Here is a 27,114-nt window from a genome sequence, read left to right as displayed (position 1 = left end):
TGATCGGAATGTTGCTCTGTAGTACCAAATCCAGCTGTGATTTTGTTTCAGATACCATGCGATGCTGAATGGTTCACCGCCATAGACTTGTCACAAGCCTTCTTTTCGGTGCCTCTTTAGGAGGATAGTCAATATCTCTTCTGTTTCAAATTTTTAGATCGAGTTTACTGCTCGTGAAGAATTCCTCAATGGTTTTCAGAGTCACCTTCCATATTCAACCAAATCTTGAAAAAGAACCTGGAGTCACTGGAAATGCCTTTCCAATCAACATTGGTACAGTATAGTGATGATTTGTTGATTGCATCCAAAACGAAGGAAGAGTGCAAAAATGATACGATTGCCTTACTGAACTATTTGGGAAAGAATGGTCTTAAAGTGACCCCACTTCAATTACAATACTGTCAGAAAGAAGTGAAGTACTTGGGTCACCAGATTGAGAAGAGGATAAGGAAAATATCCAGAGAAAGGGCGGCAACCATATTGCAGATGGGTCCCCCAGCCACACAGAGAGATGCCAGGATGTTTTTGGGGATGGTAGACTACTGTCGCCAATAGATTCCCAACTTGTCAGCCATTTCCAAGCCATTGCAGACGCTGACTCACAAAGAAGTCACTAACCCCCTAGTGTTAGACCAGGCCTGTATGAAAGCATGTTCTGAATTGAGAGTTTGTGCAAAGTTACAGCTTTGGGAATGTCTGACTACACTAAGCCCTTCACGTTGTTGTCATGCGCGTGATGCAAGTTCTTTGTCTGTCTTGACTCAAGTCCATGGAGGTGTAAACCGCCCAGTAGCATATTTTTCAGCTACTTCCCGACAGGAAGGCAGGATTGTCACTGCATGAAATCCTCATGGGCAGAGCAATGAGGTTCCAGCAGTTCTTTCTCTTGTGAACACAACAGATGAGATGGTGTTGGACTACTGCAAAGGTCTGGCTGATGCGGTCTGCTCTTTCTCTCATCAGGTGGAAGCCACCACACTGCATACATCTCAAGATCAAGGACACAACCTGAGAGCTGGTGACTGGGTTGTGATCCGAAAACATGTGAGGAAGACGTGATTGGAGCCTCAGTCGAAAGACCCTTTCAAGGTAGTTCTGATCACTACCACAGTTGTGAAGTAGGCTGGAGTTTCGAACTGGATCCACGCAAGCCATACGAGAAAAGTAGCATGTCCTCAGGACAATGAAGAAGGGTTGTTGAGAGTACTAACAAGGACCAGACCAACCTCAAAGCAGGAAGAGAAGAAGGAGGAACTGAGACTGGATATGAGCACGTTGAGAACAGTTCAGTCACTCCTGTGAGAGATGAAGGAGAAGACCTACAGGACAGTGTCAGTGAGCCAATCTCAATTGAAGCAGCAGGACAGTCTAGTCTGAGGAGGGCGCTCCCAGAAGTAGATGATTTTGAGAGACAAACAGAGCAAACGTCAGACCCCGACGGGGAAGGAGTTAAGGCGGATCAAAGCTAATGTGGTCTGACTCCTGAACCAGTCGCAGGTCCGTCAAGAGAAAATCTTGCAGAGCAAGTAGAAGTTTCAAGTTCAGCACTGAAAAGAGCATTGGCAAAGGGTCCACTGAAAGAAGAAAAGTGGCCGGAGTCACAATCAAAAAGAAAGGAAGCAGTCCCAGTAACGTCTATTGAGGAAGAAGTAGATACGACAAGAACAGAAGACCCGAGTGAAGGAGAGTTGAATGGAGATCGAAAGTAAAAATGAAAGAGAATAGCAAGTCAAAGGTACGCTGGTCCTGAATGAGTGTATGCAACAACAAATTAATGGCAAAGATAATTTTTGTCTTTTTGTTTTCATAGAGACATTCCAGGTCAATATTTTGGCACTTGAAAGAAATCAATGAACTGAACTGTTGAAACCACAAATTGAGAAAGGTACAAAGAAAGGAGACTTTTGAAAGAACTGGAAAATACTTTTTTTGAAAACCTTATTTGACAAGATAACCTGATTTGACAAGCTGCTAAAATGATTTTTGACAACCTTACCGATTTTGACAAAAGGGTCCTGGAAGTGAGACTGAAAGCTGTAAATACTTCTTGTAAGGCAATGCCTCCATGGCATGGTTACCGCCCAGCCTTTTGCCTTTGCTGATGTCAAGTTTTGATTGAAATTGTGCTGGGACCTTGCTAACCAGGCCCCAGCACCAGTGTTCTTTCCCTAAACTGTACCTTTGTCTCCACAATTGGCACAACCCTGGCACTTAGGTAAGTCCCTTCTAACTGGTACCCCTGGTACCAAGGGCCCTGATGTCAGGGAAGGTCTCTAAGGGCTGCAGCATGTCTTATGCCACCCTGGGGAACCCTCACTCAGCACATACACACTGCCTCACAGTTTGTGTGTGCTGGTGGGGAGAAAATTATTAAGTCAACATGGCACTCCCCTCAGAGTGCCATGCCAACCTCACACTGCCTGTGGCACAGGTAAGTCACCCCACTAGCAGGCCTTACAGCCCTAAGGCAGGGTGCACTATACCACAGGTGAGGGCATATGTGCATGAGCACTATGCCCCTACAGTGTCTAAGCCAAACCTTAGACATTGTAAGTGCAGGGTAGCCAAATCAGTATATGGTCTGGGAGTTTGTCAAACACGAACTCCACAGTTCCATAATGGCTACACTGAAAACTGGGAAGTTTGGTATCAAACTTCTCAGCACAATAAATGCACACTGTAAGGAAATGGCTCCCTGTTGCAGTTACCCCCCACTTTTTGCCTGATACTGACTTGACTGAGAAGTGTACTGGGACCCTGCTAACCAGGCCCCAGCACCAGTGTTCTTTCACCTAAAATGTACCATTGTTTCCACAATTGGCACACCCCTGGCACACAGATAAGTCCCTTGTAAAAGGTACCAGTGGTACCAAGGGCCCAGTGACCAGGGAAGGTCCAAAGGGCTGCAGCATGTGTTGTGCCACCCTAAGGGACCCCTCACCTAACACATGCACACTGCCATTGCAGAGTGTGTGTGTTGGTGGGGAGAAAAAGGCAAAGTCGACATGGCATCCCCCTCAGGATGCCCTGCACACAAAATGCTGCCTGTGGCATAGGTAAGTCACCCCTCTAGCAGGCCTTACAGCCCTAAGGCAGGGTGCACTATACCACAGGTGAGGGCATAGCTGCATGAGCAATATGCCCCTACAGTGTCTAAGTCTATTCTTAGACATTGTAAGTACAGTGTGCCCATATTAAGTATATGGTCTGGGAGTTTGTCAAAAACGAACTCCACAGTTCCATAATGGCTACATTATTTACACAATTGTTCAGTGCAGGACTGACTGGTCGGTGCCAGCCTGCTGCTGAGAGACGAGTTTCTGACCCCATGTGGTGAGGGCCTTTGTGCTCTCTGAGGACAGAAACAAAAGCCTGCTCTGGGTGGAGGTGCTTCACACCTCCCCCCCTGCAGGAACTGTAACACTTAGCAGTGAGCCTCCAAGGCTCAGGCTTCGTGTTACAATGCCCCAGGGCACTCCAGCTAGTGGAGATGCCCGCCTCCTGGACACAGCCCCCACTTTTGGCGGCAAGTCCAGGGGAGATAATGAGAAAAACAAGGAGGAGTCACCCACCAGTCAGGACAGCCCCTAAGGTGTCCTGAGCTGAGGTGACCCCTGCCTCTAGAAATCCTCCATCTTGGTTTTGGAGGATTCCCCCAATAGGAATAGTGATATGCCCCCCTCCCCTCAGGGAGGAGGCACAAAGAGGGTGTAGCCACCCTCAAGGACAGTAGCCATTGGCTACTGCCCTCCCAGACCTAAACACACCCCTAAATTCAGTATTTAGGGGCCCCCAGAACCTAGGAAACTAGATTCTTGCAACCTGAAGACTAAGAAGGACTGCTGACCTGAAGCCCTGCAGAGAAGACAGAGACACCAACTGCTTTGGTCCCAGCCCTACCGGCCTGTCTCCCCACTTCGAGAAAAACTGCAACAGCGACGCATCCCCCAGGGTCCAGGGACCTCTGAAGCCTCAGAGGACTACCCTGCATCTAAAAGGACCAAGAAGCTCCCGAGAACAGCGGCCCTGTTCAACAAACCTGCAACTTTGCAAAAAAGAAGCAACTTTCAAAGACCACATGTTTCCCGCCGGAGGCGTGAGACTTTCCGCTCTGCACCCGACGCCCCCGGCTCGACCTGCGGAAAACTAACTCTACAGGGAGGACTCCCCGGCGACTACGAGCCCGCGAGTAGCCAGAGTGGAACCCCCGGAGCCCCCACAGCGAAGTCTGCAGAGGGAATCCAGAGGCTCCCGCTGACCGCGACTGCCTGCTTCAAAGAACCCGACGCCTGAGAAACACACTGCACCCGCAGCCCCCAGGACCTGAAGGATCCAAACTCCAGTGCAGGAGCGACCCCCAGGCGGCCCTCTTCCTAGCCCGGGTGGTGGCTACCCCGAGGAGCTCCCCCCTTGCCTGCATCGCTGAAGAGACCCCCAGGTCTTCCACTGAAACTTATTGCAAACCCGATGCTTGTTTGCACTCTGCACCCGGATGCTCCTGTGCCGCTGAGGGTGTACTTTCGGTGCTGACTTGTGTCCCCCCCCGGTGCCCTACAAAACCCCCCTGGTCTGCCCTCCGAAGTCGCGGGTACCTACATGCTGGCAGACTAGAACCGGGGCACCCCTATCTCTATTGGGGCCTATGCGTTTTGGGCACCACTTTGACCTCTGTACCTGACCGGCCCTGAGCTGCTGGTGTGGTAACTTTAGGGTTGCCGTGAACCCCCAACGATGGGCTACTTTGGACCCAACTTTGAACCCTGTACTTACTTACCTGCAAAACTAACCAATACTTACCTCCCCCAGGAACTGTTGAATTTTGCACTGTGTCCAATTTTAAAATAGCTTATTGCCATTTTTGCCAAAACTGTACATGCTATTGTGATAATTCAAAGTTCCTAAGATACCTGAGTGAAATACCGTTCATTTAAAGTATTGATTGTAAATCTTGAACCTGTGGTTCTTAAAATAAACTAAGAAAATATATTTTTCTATATAAAAACCTATTGGCCTGGAATAGTCTTTGAGTGTGTGTGTGTTCCTCATTCATTGATTGTGTGTGTACAACAAATGCTTAACACTACCCTCTGATAAGCCTACTGCTTGACCACACTACCACAAAATAGAGCATTAGAATTATCTCTTTTTGCCACTATCTTACCTCTAAGGGGAACCCTTGGACTCTGTGCATGTTATTTCTTACTTTGAAATAGTACATACAGAGCCTACTTCCTACATTGGTGGATCAGCGGTGGGGTACAAGACTTTGCATTTGCTGGACTACTCAGCCAATACCTCATCACACGACTAAATTCCCAAAATTGTCATTAGAAACTGATTTTTGAAATTTGAGCTATTTTCAAAAAATTTTAAAGTCCTACTAGGGCCTTGTGTTAGTCCCTGTTAGCATTTCTTTTAGAGTTTAAACGATGTGTAAATGTTTGAATTAAGTTCTAGAGATAGTTTTAGATTCTTAAAAAGTACTCCAACTTTTAGAAACAAAATGTCTGCTGCAGAAGAGATAGTGATGGAACTCAACCTCACCCCTTACCTGCATCTTAGGATGTCAGAGTTAAGGTCTCTCTGCAAAATCAAAAAGATAAAAACTGGTTCAAACCCTACCAAAGTACAGCTCCAGGAGCTTTTGGCAGAGTTTGCTAAAAACAACCCCACTGATGATGGCCTCACAGAGGGGGATGCTAGTGATGTGGAGGAAGTCCCACCTCCAGTCCTAGTTAGGGAGCCCAGGGTTTCTCCAACCCTGACTCCAGAAGTGTTAGTCAGAGATGTTGCTTCTCTCACAGGAGACTCCAACAGCTCTGGAAGCATTGAGAGCAGTCTCAATGAAGATGAACTCCTGCTAGCGAGGATGGCCAAAAGATTGGCTTTAGAGAGACAGTTCCTAGCCATAGAAAGGGAAAGACAAGAGATGGGCTTAGGTCCCATCAATGGTGGCAGCAATTTAAATAGGGTCAGAGATTCTCCTGACATGCTAAAAATCCCCAAAGGGATTGTAACTAAATATGAAGATGGTGATGACATCACCAAATGGTTCACAGCTTTTGAGAGGGCTTGTGCAACCAGAAAAGTAAACAGATCTCACTGGGGTGCTCTCCTTTGGGAAATGTTCACTGGAAAGTGTAGGGCTAGACTCCTCACACTCTCTGGAAAAGATGCAGAATCCTATGACCTCATGAAGGTTACCCTGATTGAGCGCTTTGGATTCTCAACTGAGGAGTACAGGATTAGGTTCAGGGGGCTCAAAACTCCTCGAGCCAGACCTGGGTTGATTTTGATGACTTCTCAGTCACAACACTGGATGGTTGGATTAATGGCAGTGGTGTAAATGATTATGATGGGCTGCACAATCTGTTTCGGAAAGAACACCTTTTAAGTAACTGTTTCAATGATAAACTGCATCAGCATTTGGTAGACCTAGGACCAATTTCTCTCCAAGAATTGGGAAAGAAGGCGGACCATTGGGTCAAGACTAGGGTGACCAAGACCTCCACAGGGGGTGACCAAAAGAAAGGGGTCACAAAGACTCCCCAGGGGAAGAGTGTTGAGACATTCAAGGGTAAAAGTAAAGAGTCTTCTACAGGGCCCCAAAAACCTGCTCAGGAGGGAGGGTCCAAAGCCTCTTCACAACCCAATTTTGGGTACAAGGGTAAAACCATTGATCCCAAAAAGGCCTGGTGTCGTAGCTGTAATCAGCAGGGACACCAAACTGGAGACAAGGCCTGTCCCAAGAAAGGTTCCACTTCAAACTCTACTCCAGTTAGCACTGGAATAGCCAGTCTCCAGGTGGGATCAACAGTGTGCCAAGAGCAAATCAGGGTTCACACTGAAGCTACATTAGTTTCTGAGGGTGGGGTGGACTTAGCCACACTGGCTGCCTGGCCCCCTAATATGCAAAAATACAGGCAGCAACTCTTAATTAATAGGAATAGTGTAGAAGGCCTGAGGGATACAGGTGCCAGTGTCACCATGGTGACACAGAAACTGGTTTCCCCAGGACAATACCTGACTGGACAAACTTATCCAGTCACCAACGCTGACAATCAGACTAAAGTACATCCCATGGCTATTGTAACTTTAGAATGGGGAGGGGTCAATGACCTGAAACAGGTGGTAGTCTCCTCAAATATCCCAGTAGACTGTTTGCTTGGAAATTACCTGGAGTCCTCAGCATGGGCGGCTGAGGTAGAACTCAAAACCCATGCAGCCATGCTGGGTATCCCTGAACTGGTATGTGTCAAGACAAGGGCACAGTGCAAGGCTCAGGGTAAAAAAGTGGTGTTGGAGCCTGGAATAATGGCCGAGCCCTCCAAGAGAAAAGGAAAGAAGGCTGGGGAACCAGCTTCAACACAACAAAAGAAAAAGAACCTCTCTTCCCATGAAGAAGTTCTGCCCTCTGAGGGAACTGAGCCCATGGAGTTGGAACCTTATCAGGTTGAACTCTTAGGCCCAGGGGGACCCACCAGGGAACAGTTGTGTAAGGGGCAAGAAACCTGTCCCTCTCTTGAAGGCCTTAGGCAGCAAGCTGCTGAAGAGACCAAAGTAAAAATCAATGGAACACCGAGTCTATTGGGAAGATGGACTCCTCGACACGGAGGTAAGAGATCCCAAACCTGGTGCCACTAGGAGAGTGGTAGTGCCTCAGGAGTTTAGGGAGTTCATTCTGACCTTAGCTCATGATATTCCACTTGCTGGGCATTTGGGACAAACCAAGACTTGGGAGAGGTTAGTCAACCATTTCTATTGGCCCAACATGTCCCAGAAAGTAAAGGAGTTTTGTGTCTCCTGTGCCACCTGCCAAGCCAGTGGTAAGACAGGTGGCCACCCAAAGGCCCCCCTCATTCCACTTCCAGTGGTGGGTGTCCCCTTTGAAAGAGTGGGTGTGGACATAGTGGGTCCACTTGAACCTCCCACAGCCTCAGGGAACCAATACATACTAGTAGTAGTGGATCATGCTACTAGATACCCTGAAACAATTCCCCTTAGGTCCACTACTGTCCCTGCAGTAGCCAAAGCACTCATTGGTATCTTTAACAGAGTGGGAGGTGGAGCTGGTGTCTGACAGGGGTACCAACTTCATGTCAGCATACCTGAAGCACATGTGGAATGAGTGTGGGGTGACTTACAAATTCACCACACCATACCATACCATCCACAAACCAATGGTCTTGTGGAAATATTCAACAAGACATTGAAGGGCATGATCATGGGGCTCCCTGAAAAGCTCAAAAGGAGATGGGATGTTCTCTTGCCATGTCTGTTTTTCGCCTACAGAGAGGTGCCTCAGAAGGGAGTAGGGTTTTCCCCCTTTGAACTTCTGTTTGGCCATCCAGTAAGGGGACCACTAGCTCTTGTAAAAGAAGGCTGGGAGAGACCTCTTCATGAGCCTATACAAGATATAGTGGACCATGTACTAGGCCTACGTTCCAGAATGGCAGAGTACATGGAAAAGGCAAGCAAAAACCTTGAGGCCAGCCAACAACTCCAGAAGATGTGGTATGACCAAAAGGCTGCTATGGTTGAGTTTCAGCCAAGGCAGAAAGTCTGGGTTCTGGAGCCTGTGGCTCCCAGGGCACTTCAGGACAGATGGAGTGGCCCTTACCCAGTGCTAGAGAGAAAGAGTCAGGGCACCTACCTGGTAGACCTAGGCACTAGCAGGACCCCCAAAAGGGTGATCCATGTGAACCGCCTCAAACTCTTTCATGACAGGGCAGATGTGAACCTGTTGATGGTTACAGATGAGGACCAGGAAGCTGAGAGTGAACCTCTCCCTGATCTCCTCTCCACTGACCCTAAAGATGGCTCAGTAGATGGAGCAATCTATTGAGACACCCTCTCTGTCCAACAGCAAGCTGACTGTAGGAAAGTCTTACAACAGTTTGCTGAGCTCTTTTCCCTAACCCCTGGTCAGACACACCTGTGTACCCATGATGTGGACACAGGAGACAGCATGCCTGTCAAAAACAGAATTTTCAGACAGTCTGACCAAGTTAAGGAAAGCATCAAAGTGGAAGTCCACAAGATGCTGGAATTGGGAGTCATTGAGCACTCTGACAGCCCCTGGGCTAGCCCAGTGGTCTTAGTCCCCAAACCTCACACAAAAGATGGTAAGAGAGAGATGAGGTTTTGTGTGGACTACAGAGGACTTAATTATGGCACCAAGACTGATGCCCATCCCATTCCAAGGGCAGATGAGGTAATTGACAAACTAGGTGCTGCCAGATACTTATGTACCTTTGACTTGACAGCAGGGTATTGGCAAATCAAAATGGCACCAGAAGCAAAAGAAAAGACTACATTCTCCACGCCTGATGGACATTATCAGTTTACTGTAATGCCCTTTGGCTTAAAGAATGCCCCTGCCACCTTCCAAAGGTTGGTGAATCAATTCCTTGCTGGCTTGGAGTCCTTTAGTGCACCTTATCTTGATGATATTGCTGTCTTTCGCTCCAGCTGGCAGGATCACCTGGTCCACCTGAAGAAGGTTTTGAAGGCCCTGCAAGCAGCAGGCCTATCAAGGCATCCAAATGTCAGATAGGGCAAGGAACTGTGGTTTACTTGGGACACCTTGTAGGAGGAGGCCAAGTTCAGCCACTCCAACCCAAGATCCAGACTATTCTGGACTGGGTAGCTCCAAAAACCCAGACTCAAGTCAGGGCATTCCTTGGCTTGACTGGCTACTACAGGAGGTTTGTGAATGGATATGGATCAATAGTGACATCCCTCACAGAACTTACCTCCAAGAAGATGCCTAAGAAGGTAAACTGGACTATAGAATGCCAACAGGCCTTCGACACCCTGAAACAAGCTATGTGCACAGCACCAGTTCTAAAAGCTCCAAATTACTCCAAGCAATTCATTGTGCAGACTGATGCCTCTGAACATGGGATAGGGGCAGTTTTGACCAGCCTGTTGCTTTCATTAGCAGGAGGTTACTCCCCAGTAAGAGTGGCATTGAGAGGGAGGCCTTTACTGTGGTTTGGTCCCTGAAGAAGCTGAGACCATACCTTTTTTGGTACTCACTTTGTAGTTCAAACTGAGCACAGACCTCTCAGATGGCTAATGCAAATGATGAAAATCCAAAACTGTTGAGGTGGTCCATCTCCCTACAGGGAATGGACTTTATAGTGGAACACAGACCTGGGACTGCCCATGCCAATGCAGATGGCCTTTCCAGGATCTTCCACTTAGAAAATGAAGACTCTCTTGGGAACGGTTAGTCTCATCCTCTTTCGTTTTTCGTTTGGGGGGGGGGGGGGGGAGGGAGGGTTGTGTAAGGAAATGCCTCCTTGGCATGGTTACCCCCTGACTTTTTGCCTTTGCTGATGCCAAGTTTTGATTTGAAAGTGTGCTGAGGCCTGCTAACCAGACCCCAGCACCAGTGTTCTTTCCCTAACCTGTACCTTTGTCTCCACAATTGCCACACCCTGGCATCCAGGTAAGTCCCTGGGAAGGTCTCTAAGGGCTGCAGCATGTCCTATGCCACACTGGGGACCCCTCACCCAGCACAGACACACTGCCTGCCAGCTTGTGTGTGCTAGTGGGGAGAAAATAACTAAGTCGACATGACACTCCCCTCAGGGTGCCATGCCAACCTCACACTGCCTATGGCATAGATAAGTCACCCCTCTAGCAGGCCTTACAGCCCTAAGGCAGGGTGCACTATACCATAGGTGAGGGCATAGGTGCATGAGCACTATGCCCCTCCAGTGCAGGAGCGACCCCCAGGCGGCCCCCTTCCTAGCCCAGGTGGTGCCTACCCCGAGGAGCACCCCCCTTGCCTGCATCGCTGAAGAGACCCCTGGGTCTCCCATTGAAATGTATTGCAAACCCGACGCCTGTGTGCACTCTGCACCCGGCCGCCCCTCTGCCGCTGAGGGTGTACCTTCTGTGCTGACTTGTGTCCCCCCAGTGCCCTACAAAACCCCCCTGGTCTGCCCTCCGAAGTCGGGGGTACTTACCTGCTGGCAGACTTGAACCGGGGCACCCCTATCTACATTGAAGCCTATGCGTTTTTTGCACCACTTTGACCTCTGCACCTGACCGGCCCTGAGCTGCTGGTGTGGTAACTTTGGGGTTACCCTGAACCCCCAACGGTGGGCTAACTTGGACCCAACTATGAACCCTGTAAGTGATTTACTTACCTGAAAAACAACCAATACTTACCTCAAATGCTTAACACTACCCTCTGATAAGCCTACTGCTCGACCACACTACCACAAAATAGAGCATTAGAATTATCTCTTTTTGCCACTATCTTACCTCTAAGAGGAACCCTTGGACTCTGTGCATGCTATTTCTTACTTTGAAATAGGACATACAGAGCCAACTTCCTACACCAACACACATCATATTACATAACACCCATGGCACCACAAAGGCACCCCGTTTCACTAAGGAGGAGTTAAGGGTCATGGTGAAGGAAATTGTCAGTGTAGAGTCACAGCTATTTGGAGCAAAGGTGCAGCAGATATCAATAGCAGGAAGATGGAGCTATGGCGGAGAATCGTGGACAGGGTTAACGCCGTGGGACAGCAACCCAGAACAAGGGACAAGATCAGGAAGAGGTGGAACGGCCTACAGGGGAAGGTACGTTCCATAGCAGCCAGACACCAGCTCGCTATACAGAGGACTGGCAGTGGACCCCCACAACTCACAGCATAGGAGGAGCAAGTCTTGGCAATACTGCATCCTGAGGGCCTAGCCGGAGTTGGAGGAGGACTGGACTCTGGTAAGTCAACTATCAACAATTATCAGCCCCCATACCTGCATGCCATCTCACACCCTCACTCCCATCACTCCACTCCATCCCACACACTCCACCATCACATCCCACTAATCCCAATGCCAAGCCCTGCATGCTGTACCAATGCATGGACACCCCTCACAGCCCTGCATGGACACTCCTCACTAAAGCATGCACAGCATAGGGAAACTAACAATCCCACCATACACTAACATACACAAGCAAAAGCTGGCAGGGGAGCCCCAACCATAGAGGGGAAGCCAGGGACGCACAAATGTCATACACATGAAGCATAATACATTATTTACATCCCCACAGGTACCCCAGCCAATGGCACTGGAGAGGTGCCATCACGATCCAGTCCCCCAACAGAAGAGGCCCACAGTGATGACAGTAACTCTGGACTTCTGGATCTGCGCGATCTACCTGGCCCATCAGGGACCACTGGACAGTCGGTCACACAAGCCCAGTCACAAACCATCACAGAGCCTCCCTCTTCAGGAACCAACACCACAGCACCCACCCAGCATCCCCAAACCTCTGTCCCAGGACACGTCAATCAGCAGTGTGCCCACTTGTACAGGGACCCCAGGCCACACCTCGCACACAAGACAATCAGGGTCCTTGGGTCAGTGGGCACACCGTTCAGGGGAAAGAGGCACAGGCCAACTGGGACAACTGCTGTGTGCCGGGGGAGGACAGGGCCAGGGAGCGGACTCTCCAGGAGTCACTCTTCGAGATCCTGGGAGCCTACCAACATTCCCAGGACACGATGGGCCAGATCCTAGATAACGTGCAGGAGAACAGGCAGCTGGAGGAGGCACAGTACCAGGGGATCAGGGAGGACTTGTAGGCCATCAACAACACCCTGATCTCCATAGCAGGGGTGCTGGCAGACATGGCCAACATTATGAGGGAGGCAGTGTCACACCAGCGAGCTCCTACCACTAGCCAGTCATCTGAACAGCCTCCGCTGCCGCTAGTGGGCAGGAGGCCCCGCCATAGGACCAACAGGCCACCAGCATCCCTCCCCCTGCAGAAGGTGAACCACCCGCAAACATTCCCTGCGAACCAAACAGAAGCCAGATACACTTGCCAAGACCACCGCCAGGAAATGACTCTCCTGATTGTACCCTTTGTATCCCACTCATTCACCCTGTCCACCTTGAACTGCCATTGCTCCCCTTCCTATGTCCCCATGGACAATGCACCTGTGCTACAAAGACTGGAACAATACCCTGGACTTTCCTCCATCATCACCCCATCCCATTGCATTTTACCCTCGATATATTAGCATTACAATAAACACCCTTGGATAAAAATTGACTACGAGTATTTTGTGAATTTTAAATATGTATTGATTGAAACAGCTACAACCAATGCAAATGAACTGTACATAGTATGAGCGTAGAATTAATGACCTGTAGCTGGTACACCAGGAGAATTTGTCAAATCACCAACATCTGCAAAATGAATATCCAGAGGTAACAGTAAGTGGGAAATGTCAGAATGCCAATGCCACACAGAATACAACCAAAGTCATAGAAATGTAAAGTTGCACTGTTTCACCTGTGTCTCATTGGAAGTACTGACGTATCACAGATGTTCTGTTGTCCACATCCTCATCCTCTGCCTCCTCATCCTCGCTGTCCTCAGGGTCCACTGCTGCCACAGGGGCATCTCCAGTCTCCTCCTCCTGCAGAAAAGGCACATATCATCTGAGGGCCAGGTTGTGCAACATGCAGCATGCCACTACAATCTGGCAGACCTTCTTGGATGAGTAGCACAGGGATCTACTGTTAGATGGAGGCACCAGAACCTGGCATTCAGGAGGCCAAAGATCCTTTCTATGATCCTTCTGGTTCGCCCATGTGCCTCATTATAACGTTCTTCTGCCCTTGTCCTGGCATTCCTCACAGGGGTCAGCAGCCACAATAGGTTTGGGTAACCAGAGTCACCTGCAAATATTGAGGGACAACATTTAGCCACACACTATCCTATATGGCCAACACCATAGGCATGCACCAACATATACTAGGTGGGAACCAGGGCTCACCTATTAGCCACACCCCGTGCCTCTGTAGTTGGGCCATCACATTTGGCATGCCGCTATTCCTCAGGACAAAGGCATCATGCACCGACCCTGGATACTTAGCATTAACGTGGAGATGTGCTTGTTCGCCAAGCACACCATCTGCACATTCATGCAGTGGAAACTCTTACGATTCCTGAACACCTGTTCATTCTGGCGGGGGGGGGGACAAATGCAATATGTGTTCCATTAATCGCCCCAATTATGTTGGGGATATGTCCCATTGCATAGAATCCGGCCTTTACAGTAGCCAAATCCTCAACCTGGGGGAATGCAATGTAGCTGCACATGTGTTTTATCAGCGGAGACAAAACTCGTTAGCACATTTGAGAACATTGGCTGTGACATTCCTGCTACCAAGCACACTGTCACTTGGAAAGAACCAGTTGCCAGGAAGTGGAGAACTGATAGCACTTGCACAAAAGGGGGGATTCCAGTGGGGTGACGGATAGCAGATATCAGGTCAGGCTCCAATTGGGCACACAGCTCTGTACTTGTAGTCCAGGCCAGTCTCTAGGTGAGTATTATGTGCCTGTCCTCCAGTGTAGCGAAGCCCACCAGGGGTCAGTACACGGGGCATGTCTCCACCTCCTATTCATCCGTAGCGGTAGGTATCTAAGGGTCAAAAGAGTGAGTAGGCTGTCACAAACTGAACAATGGAGCCACAACAGCAGTCCGCAATGTGCACACATGTTATGGTACAGTGTAATTTGTGAAGTATGTGCCTATTTATCCTGTGACGCAGCATTAATCCATAGGCCTGTTCACCCCACCTGAAATGGCGTCCACCTGTCGTGTGTGGAGGGACAAGTGGAACTGAGGTAATGCCACTGACGTTGCGCGCCGTGGAAGTATGCGGTTGTGAACCGCCGTGCAATTCCTCATTGGGTATACTTGGGCCCTATGGGGTACAGTGGCCAATGGCGATCTACGCCAGCGGTGACGGTATGCCCCTCCACGGACGTGACTGCCATTTCCTATCAGATTCCTCACTTGTTTACTGACCTTCCATAGGACCAGGGTGACCAGAGAAAAGTCACCAGCCTTCACTTCTGAGGAGCTAGAGCGAGTGGTGGATCGGGTCCTACCCCAGTACAGACTGCTGTATGGGCCTCCAGACCAACATGTGGGTACACTGTGGGCAAGATGCTTGTGGCATGTATGCATGGAGTTGTGTGTGAAGGCCTCGTATAAGGGGGGGGTGGGTGGATGTCCTCTTGGCAGTGTACATGTTGTGTGCTGGGCTATGTGTGTGCCAATGGTGATGGAAATGGGTATGGTGGGCCATTTGGGTGACTGGCTGGACTGTTTGTCTAATCGTATTCTCCCGTCTGTATTGCCTCTGCAGGTCAGCGCCCATCAAAAGAGGGGAATATGGCATGCCATCGCCAAGGACGTGTGGACCCTGGGGGTCTATGGCAGGCGGAGCACCCACTGTCGCAAACGGTGGGAGGACCTGAGACGCTGGGCAAAAAAGACGGCAGAGGCCCAGCTGGGGATGGCCTCCCAAGGAGGAAGAGGTGCCCATCGGACCCTGACCCACTTGATGGCCCGCATACTGGCGGTGGCCTACCCTGAGCTGGATGGGCGCTTGAGGGCATCACAGCAGCCACAAGGGTGTGAGTACAGTGGCTATCATTGTAACTCATGGCTGGAGGGGTGGTATCCAGGTGGTGGTTGTGTGTCAGTGGGTGCTCCTAGACCAGGCCAGACATAGCAGTATAGGTACTCTGGTGGCTAAGGGTTTGATTGGGAAATACTGCTTACATAGCGTGTTAGTATTCACTACTGGTCAGGGCTGTGTGGGTCCCAGGTGTACTGCAGTTGGTGGTGTGTACCCCTCCTCATTCCTTGTTGAGTAGCCATTTTACTAGTAGTGCTATGCATAGTGCGTAGGCCTGTTCCCTGTGTGTGTGAGGGTGCTGTGTACTCCAAAGGTGGTATAGGTGCAGTCACTGACCCAGTGTATCCTTTGTCTCGCTCCTCCCCTTTCTTGTTTTGTCATCCTGTCCTTATGTGCATTAACATCATCTGGTGGAGTACAGGCACCGGTGACAGAGGAAGCTGCATCCCACAGTACCCTGGAGGCACAGTCCACAGACTCTGAGGGCACCAGTGGGATGGAGGGCGAGGGGAGCACAACGGCGGAGACAGGAGGGGACAATATAGACTCCGATACCTCCTCCGATGGGAGCTCCCTGGTGGTGGCGGACACTTCTGTGACCACCCCAGCTGCAGGTGCAGCCGCCATCCCAGGACCAGCACTGCCCTCCCAGTAGCCCCTCCGTGAGTTGTCCATGCCCGCTCACCCAGGAGGGTGGGCATCTCCTTTGCCCCAGGCACTTCAGGCCCTGCCCCAGTGAGCCCTGATGCCCTGAGTGAGGAGGCTATTGACCTCCTGAGATCCATCTCTGTAGGGCAAATAAGCATTGTGAATGCCATCCAGGGGCTGGCAGCCCAGATGCAGCAATCTAATGCATTCCTGGAGGGCATTCACGGTGGATTCACGGGCCCAACAGAGATCGATTCAGGCTCTGGCCTCCTCTCTGATGGCAGCCATTGTCCCTGTTTCAATCGTACCCCCTCCAATGTCCACTTCCCAGTCCCATTCTCCTCAACCCCAACCCATCCCAAGCACACAGCTAGACGAGCATGCACACAAGACAACACCCAAGAGTGTCACATGCAAACACAAGCACCACAATTCACCCCACAGGCACTCACACAAATACCATTCAGTTGCAGACACAACATCCACTATCTCCACTGTCTCTCCCTCCTCCTCCTCCTCCCACCCAGTTATGTCCACGCTCACACCTTCATGCACTACATCAATAGCCACTACCAGCATCATCACCACACCAAGCAGAACACACACCTCACTGGCAGACACCTCCACAACATCCATGCACACATCTTCTGTGTCCTCTCCCACTGTGTCTGCCCCCCCTCCTAAAGAACACAAACGCAAGCATTAAGACACCCAACAGCTATCCACCTCACAACAGCATACAGCCCATGCACCTGCACCCAAATCTACCAAACACCTACAACAACCACTCCCTCATCATCCACTCCCATTACTCCTCCCTCTTCCCACCCCAACGTCCCTAAAAAAGCTTTTCCTTTCCACGATTGACCTCTTCCCTACCCCTCACCCCCGTCCTGCACATATGGGCAGGGTAGCAAGGACCCAGCCAAGCACCTCAGCCGAACATTCCATGGGCCCAGTGGTAGCACCACCTACCATGTAGGTCTTGATGGTGTGCGTCGCTTCTGGAACATTCTAGCAGCCATTTTGTCTTTGCGCCGTGATGCACTTACTTTTCTCTTCACTTTACAAACCATCATAAAATGGTTCTCTTTCCCACAGCCGTTACAGCTCTGTCTAATGGCAGGGCATTTGCCTTTATGTGGTAACGAAAGCGCACATCTAAATTATAACTTATTTTTACATGTAGACACCACTTTGTGACCTTCAGTCTTTTGCTTTGCCTTACCTTTCACAATCATGACTGATTCCTTATTCTTGGAAGACCTATGAAGCTGTTCTGAGCCCCACTTGTCAACTTTGTGGGCAAACCGCTTCGGGTATGGACAGCTCTGTAAGCACAACCCTTGGAGCGCTTCATCAAGTGCTGTGGTACTTTGATTCTCTTTAGTGGAATCAGTAAGTCATTTATTTCTTCTTTTCTGAACATCAGTTTGCACTTCCTGACATCTGGTTGTTCTCCGCCTTGCAGCGTTTCTGTTCAGTGTTATTGGCAAGTTATGACTTTCTTTCACTGTACTTTGTAAACCTGGTTACTTCCATCTTCAGCGTTAATGCTCTGTATATTGTATATTTTTGTCTTGCGTGGCAGTGCAGTACCTTTATGTAGGGTCTGACCTGCAGGTTCTCGGCCAACGTCGTGTAGATTCCTTGCAATTATTTTGTTATCTTTATCTGCTTCAGAGCAGCTGGAGCTGCGCTTTGACTCCACATGCATGAAGCATGGATTCTGTACTTCGACAGCGACACACGTTGCACACATGAGCAGTGTGTTTGGTCCATGACAAACCCTCTGGGAGAGCACAATCATTCTTCTGGTTACTTATCCCCTATCTTGCCACTAGTTGTAGCGTCCTCCCCAGTCTGAGTATCTGTCAATGACTATACCACACAAGGAGCTGAATGTTACATGTCTTTATTCTCCTGCATGTAACTGCGAACTCAACATTCTAAACCAAGCTTTCATTGTATTCCGCTCTAACCACTACGCAACGCTTCTACGGAATCCGTTTGGAGCCAAAAGTGTTCCATCCTAAAACTCTACACACAGCAGATGTTAATACAAATGACTATATACATTAACACAAACCTTTTCTGCAATGCCTTACTTTTCTGTGCCCCAGAGGACACGGAAAATAGCTGTTTGTCCCCTGATGGACTGTGGTGCAATTGATGTATACGTTCAAGGCTCTTTTGGGGTCCAGCTGGCAGAGTTTCTCCTACTGTTTCAAGCCAGGAGGCAGGGCAGAGAACTCTGGGAGTGTGACATCCAGGACTTTGGTTAGCAAATAAAACACAGTCAACTGCTTTCTGCCACCTAATCTCCAAGCATGGGCGTGTAGATTTCACAGATTTGGGTGGAGAACCCAGTCCTATTGCTACAACAAATGAACATGCCGAGTTGGTATCCTGATCGGTGGGCAGATGCACATGTTCATATCATCCGGGTACTTCACTCTCCTGGCCCAATACGGGTCCCACAAGGAATACTTTGGCTCAGTCATTCCTGATCCTCTTTAGAACCTTGGGCAGGAGATGTAAAGGCAGGAAGGTATACAGAAGTCTTGTGTTCAACTTCAGCTGAACTGCATCTCAGACTTTCAGCTAAGGGGGCAGGGGGATTTCTGAGAAGAAGAATTAAGATGACTTGTTGTTTGAAGAAATAGTAGCATTAAAGGTATTCTGGAAAATGAAGAAAAGCGAGATTCTCCTAGGATGGGGGGAAGAGTTAGTGAGGTTCTGTAAGTTAAATTAATCTTGCACAGGAGAGTGTAAAGACTGACTGTTCTGCAAATGATCCTCCTGGAAATCAAGAGGTCATTGGAGAGTACAAACATTAATATCATTCTGTGCAACGGAGGCCCCTTTCAATTGTTTTGTAATAAAATTGAGCAATGCGGTTACAAGGGTTGAGGAAGAAAAAAAGTTAGTTTTTGGCAAACTGAGGTCAAGTGATTAGGTGATGAGTTCACCACACATTAATGGGGCGAGGTGGAGGGTTTGCATTTCTTTTTCCTGAATTAGATTCTTGTGCAGTTTAAGGTGGTGTTCTGAGCCGTTTCCCACCGCTGGCTTCGGTTTTGTGGGTACCTTAGGGCTCATTGTGGTGGAAAACATCATCCTTACATCATCGGGTACCCTAAGGTAACTTGTGCTTGTTAGGCTGTAATTCAAGATCTGGAAGCCTCTGGAGAGAGGATGAACCCCACAATTGGTTTTCTAATGGGTAAGGGCATCTATGTGCTTCTTTCTGCATGAAATGCCCACTTGTGTTGGCTAGGTGGGAGTCCAAGCACAGTACCAGGCAGTGAAACCCACGTTTTAGGGTCCATTGGGCTTTAATGGTTCCTAGCAGAAAAGCCTGCTTCATGGCATGAAAATACTTTAAAAAGCATTTAAAATACAAGCATGTGTGAAGCTGAGGCCCTCTTTATGTAAACTTTCACTGTTACAAGGGAGGAAAACCACAAAAGGAATAAAAGATGTTAACAGCTGAATGGCGGGGTCGAGTTTCAAGTCAAGCGCAATTGTCTTTAAATCAATCTCCTGTAAGAAAGTTGGTGTAAAGCACTAGATATTTGAGCTGCTGTTTCTTGACAATTCTCGTCTAAACTCTACTCCCCTGGCCAATGCCGCAAGCTGCAGCGGTGCTTCCACCCTATGCTGGGGACTCAAATGTACAACTACGGGAATCTGCCCCTACTGCTAAGATCTCTTGTTCCCTCCTCAGCCCGCCTGCGTCCACAGGGCTCCTTACCCTCTGGCTCCCATCCATCTCCCCAGGGGTGATGCCAAAGAAGTAAGAGTATCTGGACAGGACATGCTTACCATCAGAAAAAAAGACTCCGAGCCTTGAACAGCCCAAGTAATGCGTCCAGAGAAGGCGCAAAACACCAACTGGCTGGCAGGATTAGAAAAACGATTTTTGAACACAACAAATAGAGCTGTGGAGCTTACAAAGAAGGCGGCGTCTAGATGTTAATGGATAAGAAACTTATTATGACGTATAAATTAATATGACATGGACCATGCGTATGTGTATGGAGTCTGGGCAACATAGGAGCCTAACAATGCTAAATTGAAATGCAAGACTGATGTAAATAATCACTCCAGGCGAAAGTACTCTACTTATGTACTTAAACATATGCCTCCTGTTAAGCTACTTACCGTTTTGCTTCCCTAATGGGTTTTCTTCAACATAACTCCAACACCACCCTTTACCTGACTATAAATAAAGTTCACTACCAACTAGGCTACAGGTATAGTCCGCGTTATGCAAAACCCATAAATAAATAAACGTTGAGTGCTCTAAGAGGTCTCGACAGTCCTCACCAATTACATGTTTACATATGCCACGCAGATGTGCTGTAAAATCGTCTGCATTACTGACCTGCCACAATCACTGTGATAGTTTTTTTCCTTTTGTGTGGGCTCTTCACATGACAGGTGTAACTGCCAGCTGTATGAACAGTTGCAACACCTATGTACAGTCCATTCTCCATACGTTTCTCAAAAGAGAGTTTTTCCCCATTGCCTCCTTCCAGCTCCATCTCCCGGTACCACAGTGAGGTGATGCAGACTAGATAAATTTCACCATCATCAGTTTTTCCTATTTCGAAGATGGGGCCTGATTCTACAGAAAGACATGAGAAGTAGAAGTTATTGTCAAGGAAACTACCCAGCTCTCCACAGAAAAGGAGCAGGTTAGCCTTTAATGCGTCAAACGCCCGCAAACACAAGGAAAGACAGTGGAGACCAAGCAAATAATTGTGAGGGTAAAATCACAAAAGTCTTCAGTATATCTTGTGGGTATGTTTGCTCTTGTCCTTTCTGACTGAATACATGTCTTGGGTTTTCTGTGTCTTTTTGCTGAGCTTGTAAATCTCTTACACACTTGGTAAATATACACAGGACATCAGATATGGATGTAAAAGGTCTGAGAGCACACACCTAACCCTTGTATACAGAATTCCAAAAGCACATGAATGAAGTAGTGTACAGTCCTGAACAGTTACATGCCTATTTGGTACACTGTGTTTGTGCTGGCCTTGTACTCAATTGACAGTACTGACCTATTACTTGAACATCTAGTGTTGTGTGCATTTGAGTTAGGTGTGTACTTCTGTAACAGTACATGCCCAATTGGTAGTGTATTTGGCCTCATCGTTTCTGACCCAGTAAACAAATTCTGAGTTTTGTTTGTAATTACCTTAGGGGTGGCTGTGCATTACGCATGGGGAATGGAGATAGTGATGCAAGACAGGAACCTTTGATGACGTGCACGTGTATATTAGGAGGGTACAATCCTGGCCATCTATATGTTCGAAGCTGTCTATATGTGCCTGCTGTGCTAGTAAGACTCAAGCTGCACCTCAATAACGAGGTTAGACAGCTGAAGACTGTCCAGGTTTGCTTTAATTTCAGTCAAAAGGAATACGAAACAGTAGTTCACGCTAGACTGGTTCTTCTGCAGAAATCAACAAGTTTTATTTGCACGAGACTGGTCCCTGCCTGCAGCAGAACAGATGAAATGATGACATACGGCTCAGTGTAATCATTAGTAGCATTGTTTACATATTAAACGGTGCTCAACTTAACTTCATATAGTTTTACTACAACATTTTCCACAATAAGATAGTAAACAAAACAATACCTATCCAAGTGCACTTCAGGACATAAGTAATGGGCTTTTGTACATTTCGAAGCCTGAAGTGGGCATTTTCTCCCAATGACCTCGGGCCTGATTTAGACCTCGGCGGACGGGATATCCGTCACCGTCGTGAGGGAGTAACCTGTCCGCTGAGTTCTAAATCAGGTCCCAAGAGTCTACAAGTGTGACAGGTACAGTGGAGAGACTGGTGATGAAGTTGTGCGATTCACTTACCTACAACAAGCTCAATGGAACAACCCTCCTTCCATACAAGCGATTTAAGGCAGCATATGTAGTTTCCTTCGTCCACGAGGTTTACAAACCCCATGTGAAGGGCATAGTTCCCACTGTCATCCTTTGAGGTGTTATTTAATTCGAGTATGCTACTCAGGAATGTCTCATTTTTACACGGGTCATTTGGTGGGGGTTCGGAGTTGGACCAGTACCATTTTGGTATCGCTTGCTTCGCAGCTTCTGGAGGGCTGATCTGACATGAGAGAACGACATTCTCTAGTCTCTTTGCAAGAAGAAGTACTGGGCAGTTGACTTTAAAAGCTGTCATTCAACACAGGGAAAAATAAAGCGTGAAAGGGTCAGTGAGGGGTTATACCACATGCTTTCCTCATGCATCACTGCAAAATTGACAGTTGCACTAGAGTCTGCCCTGAGTCATGCAACTCCTACAACCGGCAGAGTGCCACATAGCGCCACAAGAAGGGTGCAGCTGGAGTACCAAAGGCTGCACCCCTGGCAATGAGATCCTTAGTTGATGTGGTCATTCTTTCAGTGGGCTATCTATGGAGATGCAAGTGACAGACTTTGGTAGCAGCTTAGAACATATGATGGTGGTAGTAGTGACGCTCTCCTTAAAGCTTTCAGTTCCAGGGACTGTGAATCCTTGAAATTAACAGTTTGTGTTTTTTTTCATCCATGGTTGACCAGTAAGAGGTCCTTGCCAGTGGTATGGAGGTGTCAGCCCTTCATGGTGACAATTAGGTACTGTGGGGAAGGTATAGGAGTGCACTTCTATAAAGCGGGTGGTAGGTACCTCTTGGGTCTCTCTAGTGTGCCATAAATGGTGGCTCCAGTCACAAACTGAGATATATCTGTACAGTATTAGTGGGTCTTTGACTTAGTTGTCTATGGAAGGCAGCATAGGGACACCCCTGGCCGTGTTGACCACGGTAAGGTCAATAGCAGTTCATGACACTGGTATGTCAGGGGAGAGGTTCTTTGGTTTGGTAAGGACATGCATTAGCTGTAGAATCAAGGATGGAGTTAGGAGGAATCCCTGGCTGTTATCTGCGGTAGAATCATTATTCTCAGGTATCTATGGTTAGGACAGACCCAGGTTGTATCTACACTGCAGGAAGTGTCTGGATGTGGTATTGACAGTGGGGCAGATCGGGGCAGTGGTATCCATGATAGGATCAGGAACAGTCCCTGGCATGTACACACTATACTACCAGACAACAGACTTCTAAATGTCGTTCTACAAAATAACCGTAGACAGGCACCACCCCTGCCTCCACAGAGAATGACAAAGTTAGAATACAACAGGCAAGCTAACCAGTTTCCCAGAAGAGAGACCAAGGGGCGGATTCTCAACTTTACAAAATGTCTCCTTTGATGCATTCTATATTTCCATCATATTAAGTATTCTGCAGAAAGACACATGACTGGATGATGTAGTATGAATGCCTTCAAGACAGTGATAATAATGACAAAAGCTAGCAGTGCCGTCACCGCCAACTCCAAAACTCTTAGTCTTGCTGTCATGAGCACCCTATCACTTCCTATACTCACCCGGCATCTAGAGGCAACCAGTTTGTGGTATGCACTATACAAGAATGATATGTTAGACTAAAACTAAACTACAGAAACACAACACGTGGGTAAAGGAACTGTTAAGAAATAGGGACACTCAGACCATGCAACACAAGAAAAATGTGAAATGAAACAGTGACTAATTACATCAACAACTTCGATTACTTTAAGCGTTTTTAAGTACTGCAGGTGCTGAGCACCTACCACACAAGCAAAGCCTTCGCACACTCACAAACATACAAAAATTACACAAAAATTCTCCCTATCTCACACATGCGCTCTCAATTTCACAGTCACGCTGCAATGAAAGATCTGTGGTGTATAAACAAGGCAAAATCAGTCACACATCACTTATACATCCACTAATGGGCTTTCAAAAAGCAGCCTTTTCAAAACCAAAAAAGTCCCACTCCCCTAAAACGAGTGTCCCACTGGCACAAATTAAACACTGAAGGTAAGTACATATAGGTAAATATAAAGTTATTACTCTCAACTCCACGTCAATGTACCTTAAAGATATATGGAAAATGTCACTTACCCAGTGTACATTTGTTCGTGGCATGTTCCGCTGCAGATTCACATGCTATGCATAGTCTGCCATCTAGTGTTGGGCTCGGAGTGTTACAAGTAGTTTTTTTTCAAAGAAGTGTTTTCGAGTCACGGGATCGAGTGACTCCTCCTCTTCGGCTCCATTGCGCATGGGCATCGACTCCATGTTAGATTGTTTTCCCGCAGAGGGCAAGGTATGAGTGATAGAGTATAAAGAAAATATGCAAATGGAATATATATATATATATATATATATATATATATATATATATATACACACACACACACACACACACACAAGTGAATGTTGAACTTAAACGGCTACAGGCTCCCGGGGAGGTGGGAGGGTGCATGTGAATCTGCAGCGGAACATGCCACGAGCTGATGTACACTGGGTAAGTGACATTTTCCGTTCAATGGCATGTGTAGCTGCAGAAACACATGCTGTGCATAGACTACAAAGCAGTTTTTCCTCCCATAAAAGTGGTGGTTAGCCTGTAGGACTTGAATTTGTTTGAAATAATGTTCTTAGTACAGCTTGGCCTACTGTGGCTTGCTGCGTTGCTAACACATCTACACAGTAATGCTTGGTAAATGTATGTGGTGTTGACCAAGTAGCTGCTTTACAAATTTCAGCCATTGGTATATTTCCTAAGAAAGCCATTGTAGTCCCTTCTTTCCTTGTGGAATGTGCTTTAGGTGTAACTAAGAGCTGCCTTTTAGCTTTAAGGTAACATGTTTATGCATTTTACTATCCATCTTGCTAAACCTTGTTTTGAAATGGGGTTACCAGTATGTGGTTTTTGGAACGTCACAAATAACTTTCGTTTTTCTAAATGATTTTGTTCTATCTATGTAACACATTAAGGCTCTTTTAATATCTAATGTATGCAGGGCTCTTTCTGCCACAGAATCTGGCTGTGGGAAGAAGACTGGTAGTTCCACTGTTTGATTGATATGAAACTGTGATACAACCTTTGGGAGAAATTTAGGGTTAGTTCGAAGTACGACTTTATGTTTGTGTACTTGTATGAACGGTTCTTGAATTGTGAATGCTTGGATTTCACTAACTCTTCGCAATGAAGTAATAATGACTAGGAAGGCAACTTTCCATGTTAGGTATTGAATCTGACATGAGTGCATAGGTTCAAATGGTGGGCCCATAAGTCGTGTGAGCAGTATGTTTGGATTCCACGAAGGCACTGGAGGCGTTCTAGGTGGGATGATGCATTTTAACCCTACCATGAAGGCTTTGATAACAGGAACTCTAAATAAAGAGCTGTGTTGTATATTTTGCAATTTAGCATAGATTGCAGTGAGATGTATTTTTAAGGATGAAAAGGTTAAGTTTGCTTTTTGCAAATGAAGCAAATAACATACAATGTCTTGTACTGATGCTGAAAGAGGGGTAATTTGTTTAGATTGACAGTAATGTACAAATATTTTCCATTTGTTGGCATAGCACTGCCTGGTAGTGGGTTTTCTTGCTGGTTTAATTACTTCCATACATTCAGTTGGTAGTTGCAGATACCCAAATTCTATGACTTCAGGAGCCAAATCGCTAGATTGAGTATGCTGGGATTTAGATGCCTGATTTGTTGTTTGTTTCGTGTTAACAGATCTGGTCTGTTTGGGAGTTTGATATGTGGTACTACTGACAGGTCTAATAGCGTTGTGTACCAGGGTGGACATGCCCACGTTGGTGCTATGAGTATCAGTTTGAGCTTGTTTTGACACAGTTTGTTGACTAGAAATGGAATGAGCGGGAGAGTGGAGAAAAGCTAAGCAAATATCCCTGACCAATTCATCCATTGAGCACTGCCCTTGGATAGGGGATCTGGGTACCTGGATGCAAAGTTTGGGCATTTTACATTTTCGGTGGTGGCCCCCAATGTTGAAAGTATAGTTGAAGCATTTGAGGGTAAATCTCCCACTCGTGTGTTTGTTGATGATCTCCGCTGAGAACATCCGCCAATTGGTTGTGTATCCCTGAAATGTGTGGTGCTAACAGGTGAATTTTGTTGTGGATTGCCCATTGCCAAATTGTTTGGGGTAGGAGGGAGAGTTGGGATGAATGGGTCCCACCTTGTTTGTTTAGGTAATACATTGTTGTCATGTTGTCTGTTTTGATAAGGATATTCTTGTGAGTGAGAAGAGGCTGAAAAGCTCTGAGTGCTAGGAATACAGCTAGCAACTCTAAGTGATTTATGTGTAATTGTGTTTGGCATCCCTTTGTCCTTGAATGTTGTGATTGTTGAGGTGTGCCCCCCAGCCAATCTTTGATGCATCTATTGTAAGTATGGTCTGAGGCACGGGGTCTTGAAATGGCCGCCCTTTGTTTAGGTTTGTGGAATTCCACCCCTGAAGGGACATGCATGTTTGGCGGTCTATCAACACTAGATCGTGAAGTTGACCCTGTGCCTGTGACCATTGCTGTGCAAGGCACTGTTGTAAAGGCTGCATGTTTAGTCTTGCATGTGGGACAATGGTGATATAGGATGCCATCATGCCCAATAGTTTCATGACGAATTTGACAGTGTGCTGTTGGGCTGGCTGTGTTTGTGGCAATATATTGCGAAATGCTTGTATTCTTTGTGGACTTGAGCTTGCAAGCGCTGTTTGCGTATTTAGTGTTGCCCCTAAATACTGTTGAATTTGCACAGGTTGTAGGTGTAATTTTTGGTAGTTTATGGAGAACCCTAGGTTGTGTAGGGTTTGTATTACATAATGCGCATGGTATTGACACGGTCTATGACTGTTGGATTTGATTAGCCAATCGCCCAGATATGGGAAGACATGAATGTGTTGCCTTCTTAGGTAGGCTGCAACTACTGGCAGGCATTTTGTGAATACCCTTGGAGCTGTTATTCCAAAGGGTAACACCTTGAACTGATAATGCTTACCTTGAATCACAAACCTGAGAGATTTCCTGTGCGCTGGATGGATGGGTATGTGAAAAT

At 47.5% G+C, this 27,114-nt stretch overlaps 1 protein-coding gene across 5 annotated transcripts in view; it reads right to left on the bottom strand.

The window, feature by feature from the left end:
• LOC138299254 (butyrophilin subfamily 2 member A2-like) overlaps nucleotides 1-27,114 on the bottom strand; it is a 150,495-nt gene that overhangs the window by 51,171 nt on the left and 72,210 nt on the right. For 4 of the 5 annotated variants that reach the window (XM_069237392.1, XM_069237391.1, XM_069237394.1 and 1 more), the window contains exons 5-6: nucleotides 22,013-22,333; nucleotides 20,519-20,761 (exon numbers count right to left, since the gene is read on the bottom strand). In XM_069237392.1, coding sequence (XP_069093493.1) covers nucleotides 20,519-20,761; nucleotides 22,013-22,333 — 564 coding nt within the window. The remainder of the gene's footprint in view (nucleotides 1-20,518; nucleotides 20,762-22,012; nucleotides 22,334-27,114) is intronic. The other variant, XM_069237396.1, reaches the window with a different exon arrangement.

This window comes from Pleurodeles waltl, chromosome 6 (assembly GCF_031143425.1).
Source record: "Pleurodeles waltl isolate 20211129_DDA chromosome 6, aPleWal1.hap1.20221129, whole genome shotgun sequence".
NCBI lineage: Eukaryota > Metazoa > Chordata > Amphibia > Caudata > Salamandridae > Pleurodeles > Pleurodeles waltl.
This window is presented reverse-complemented; position numbering and strand designations above follow the sequence as displayed.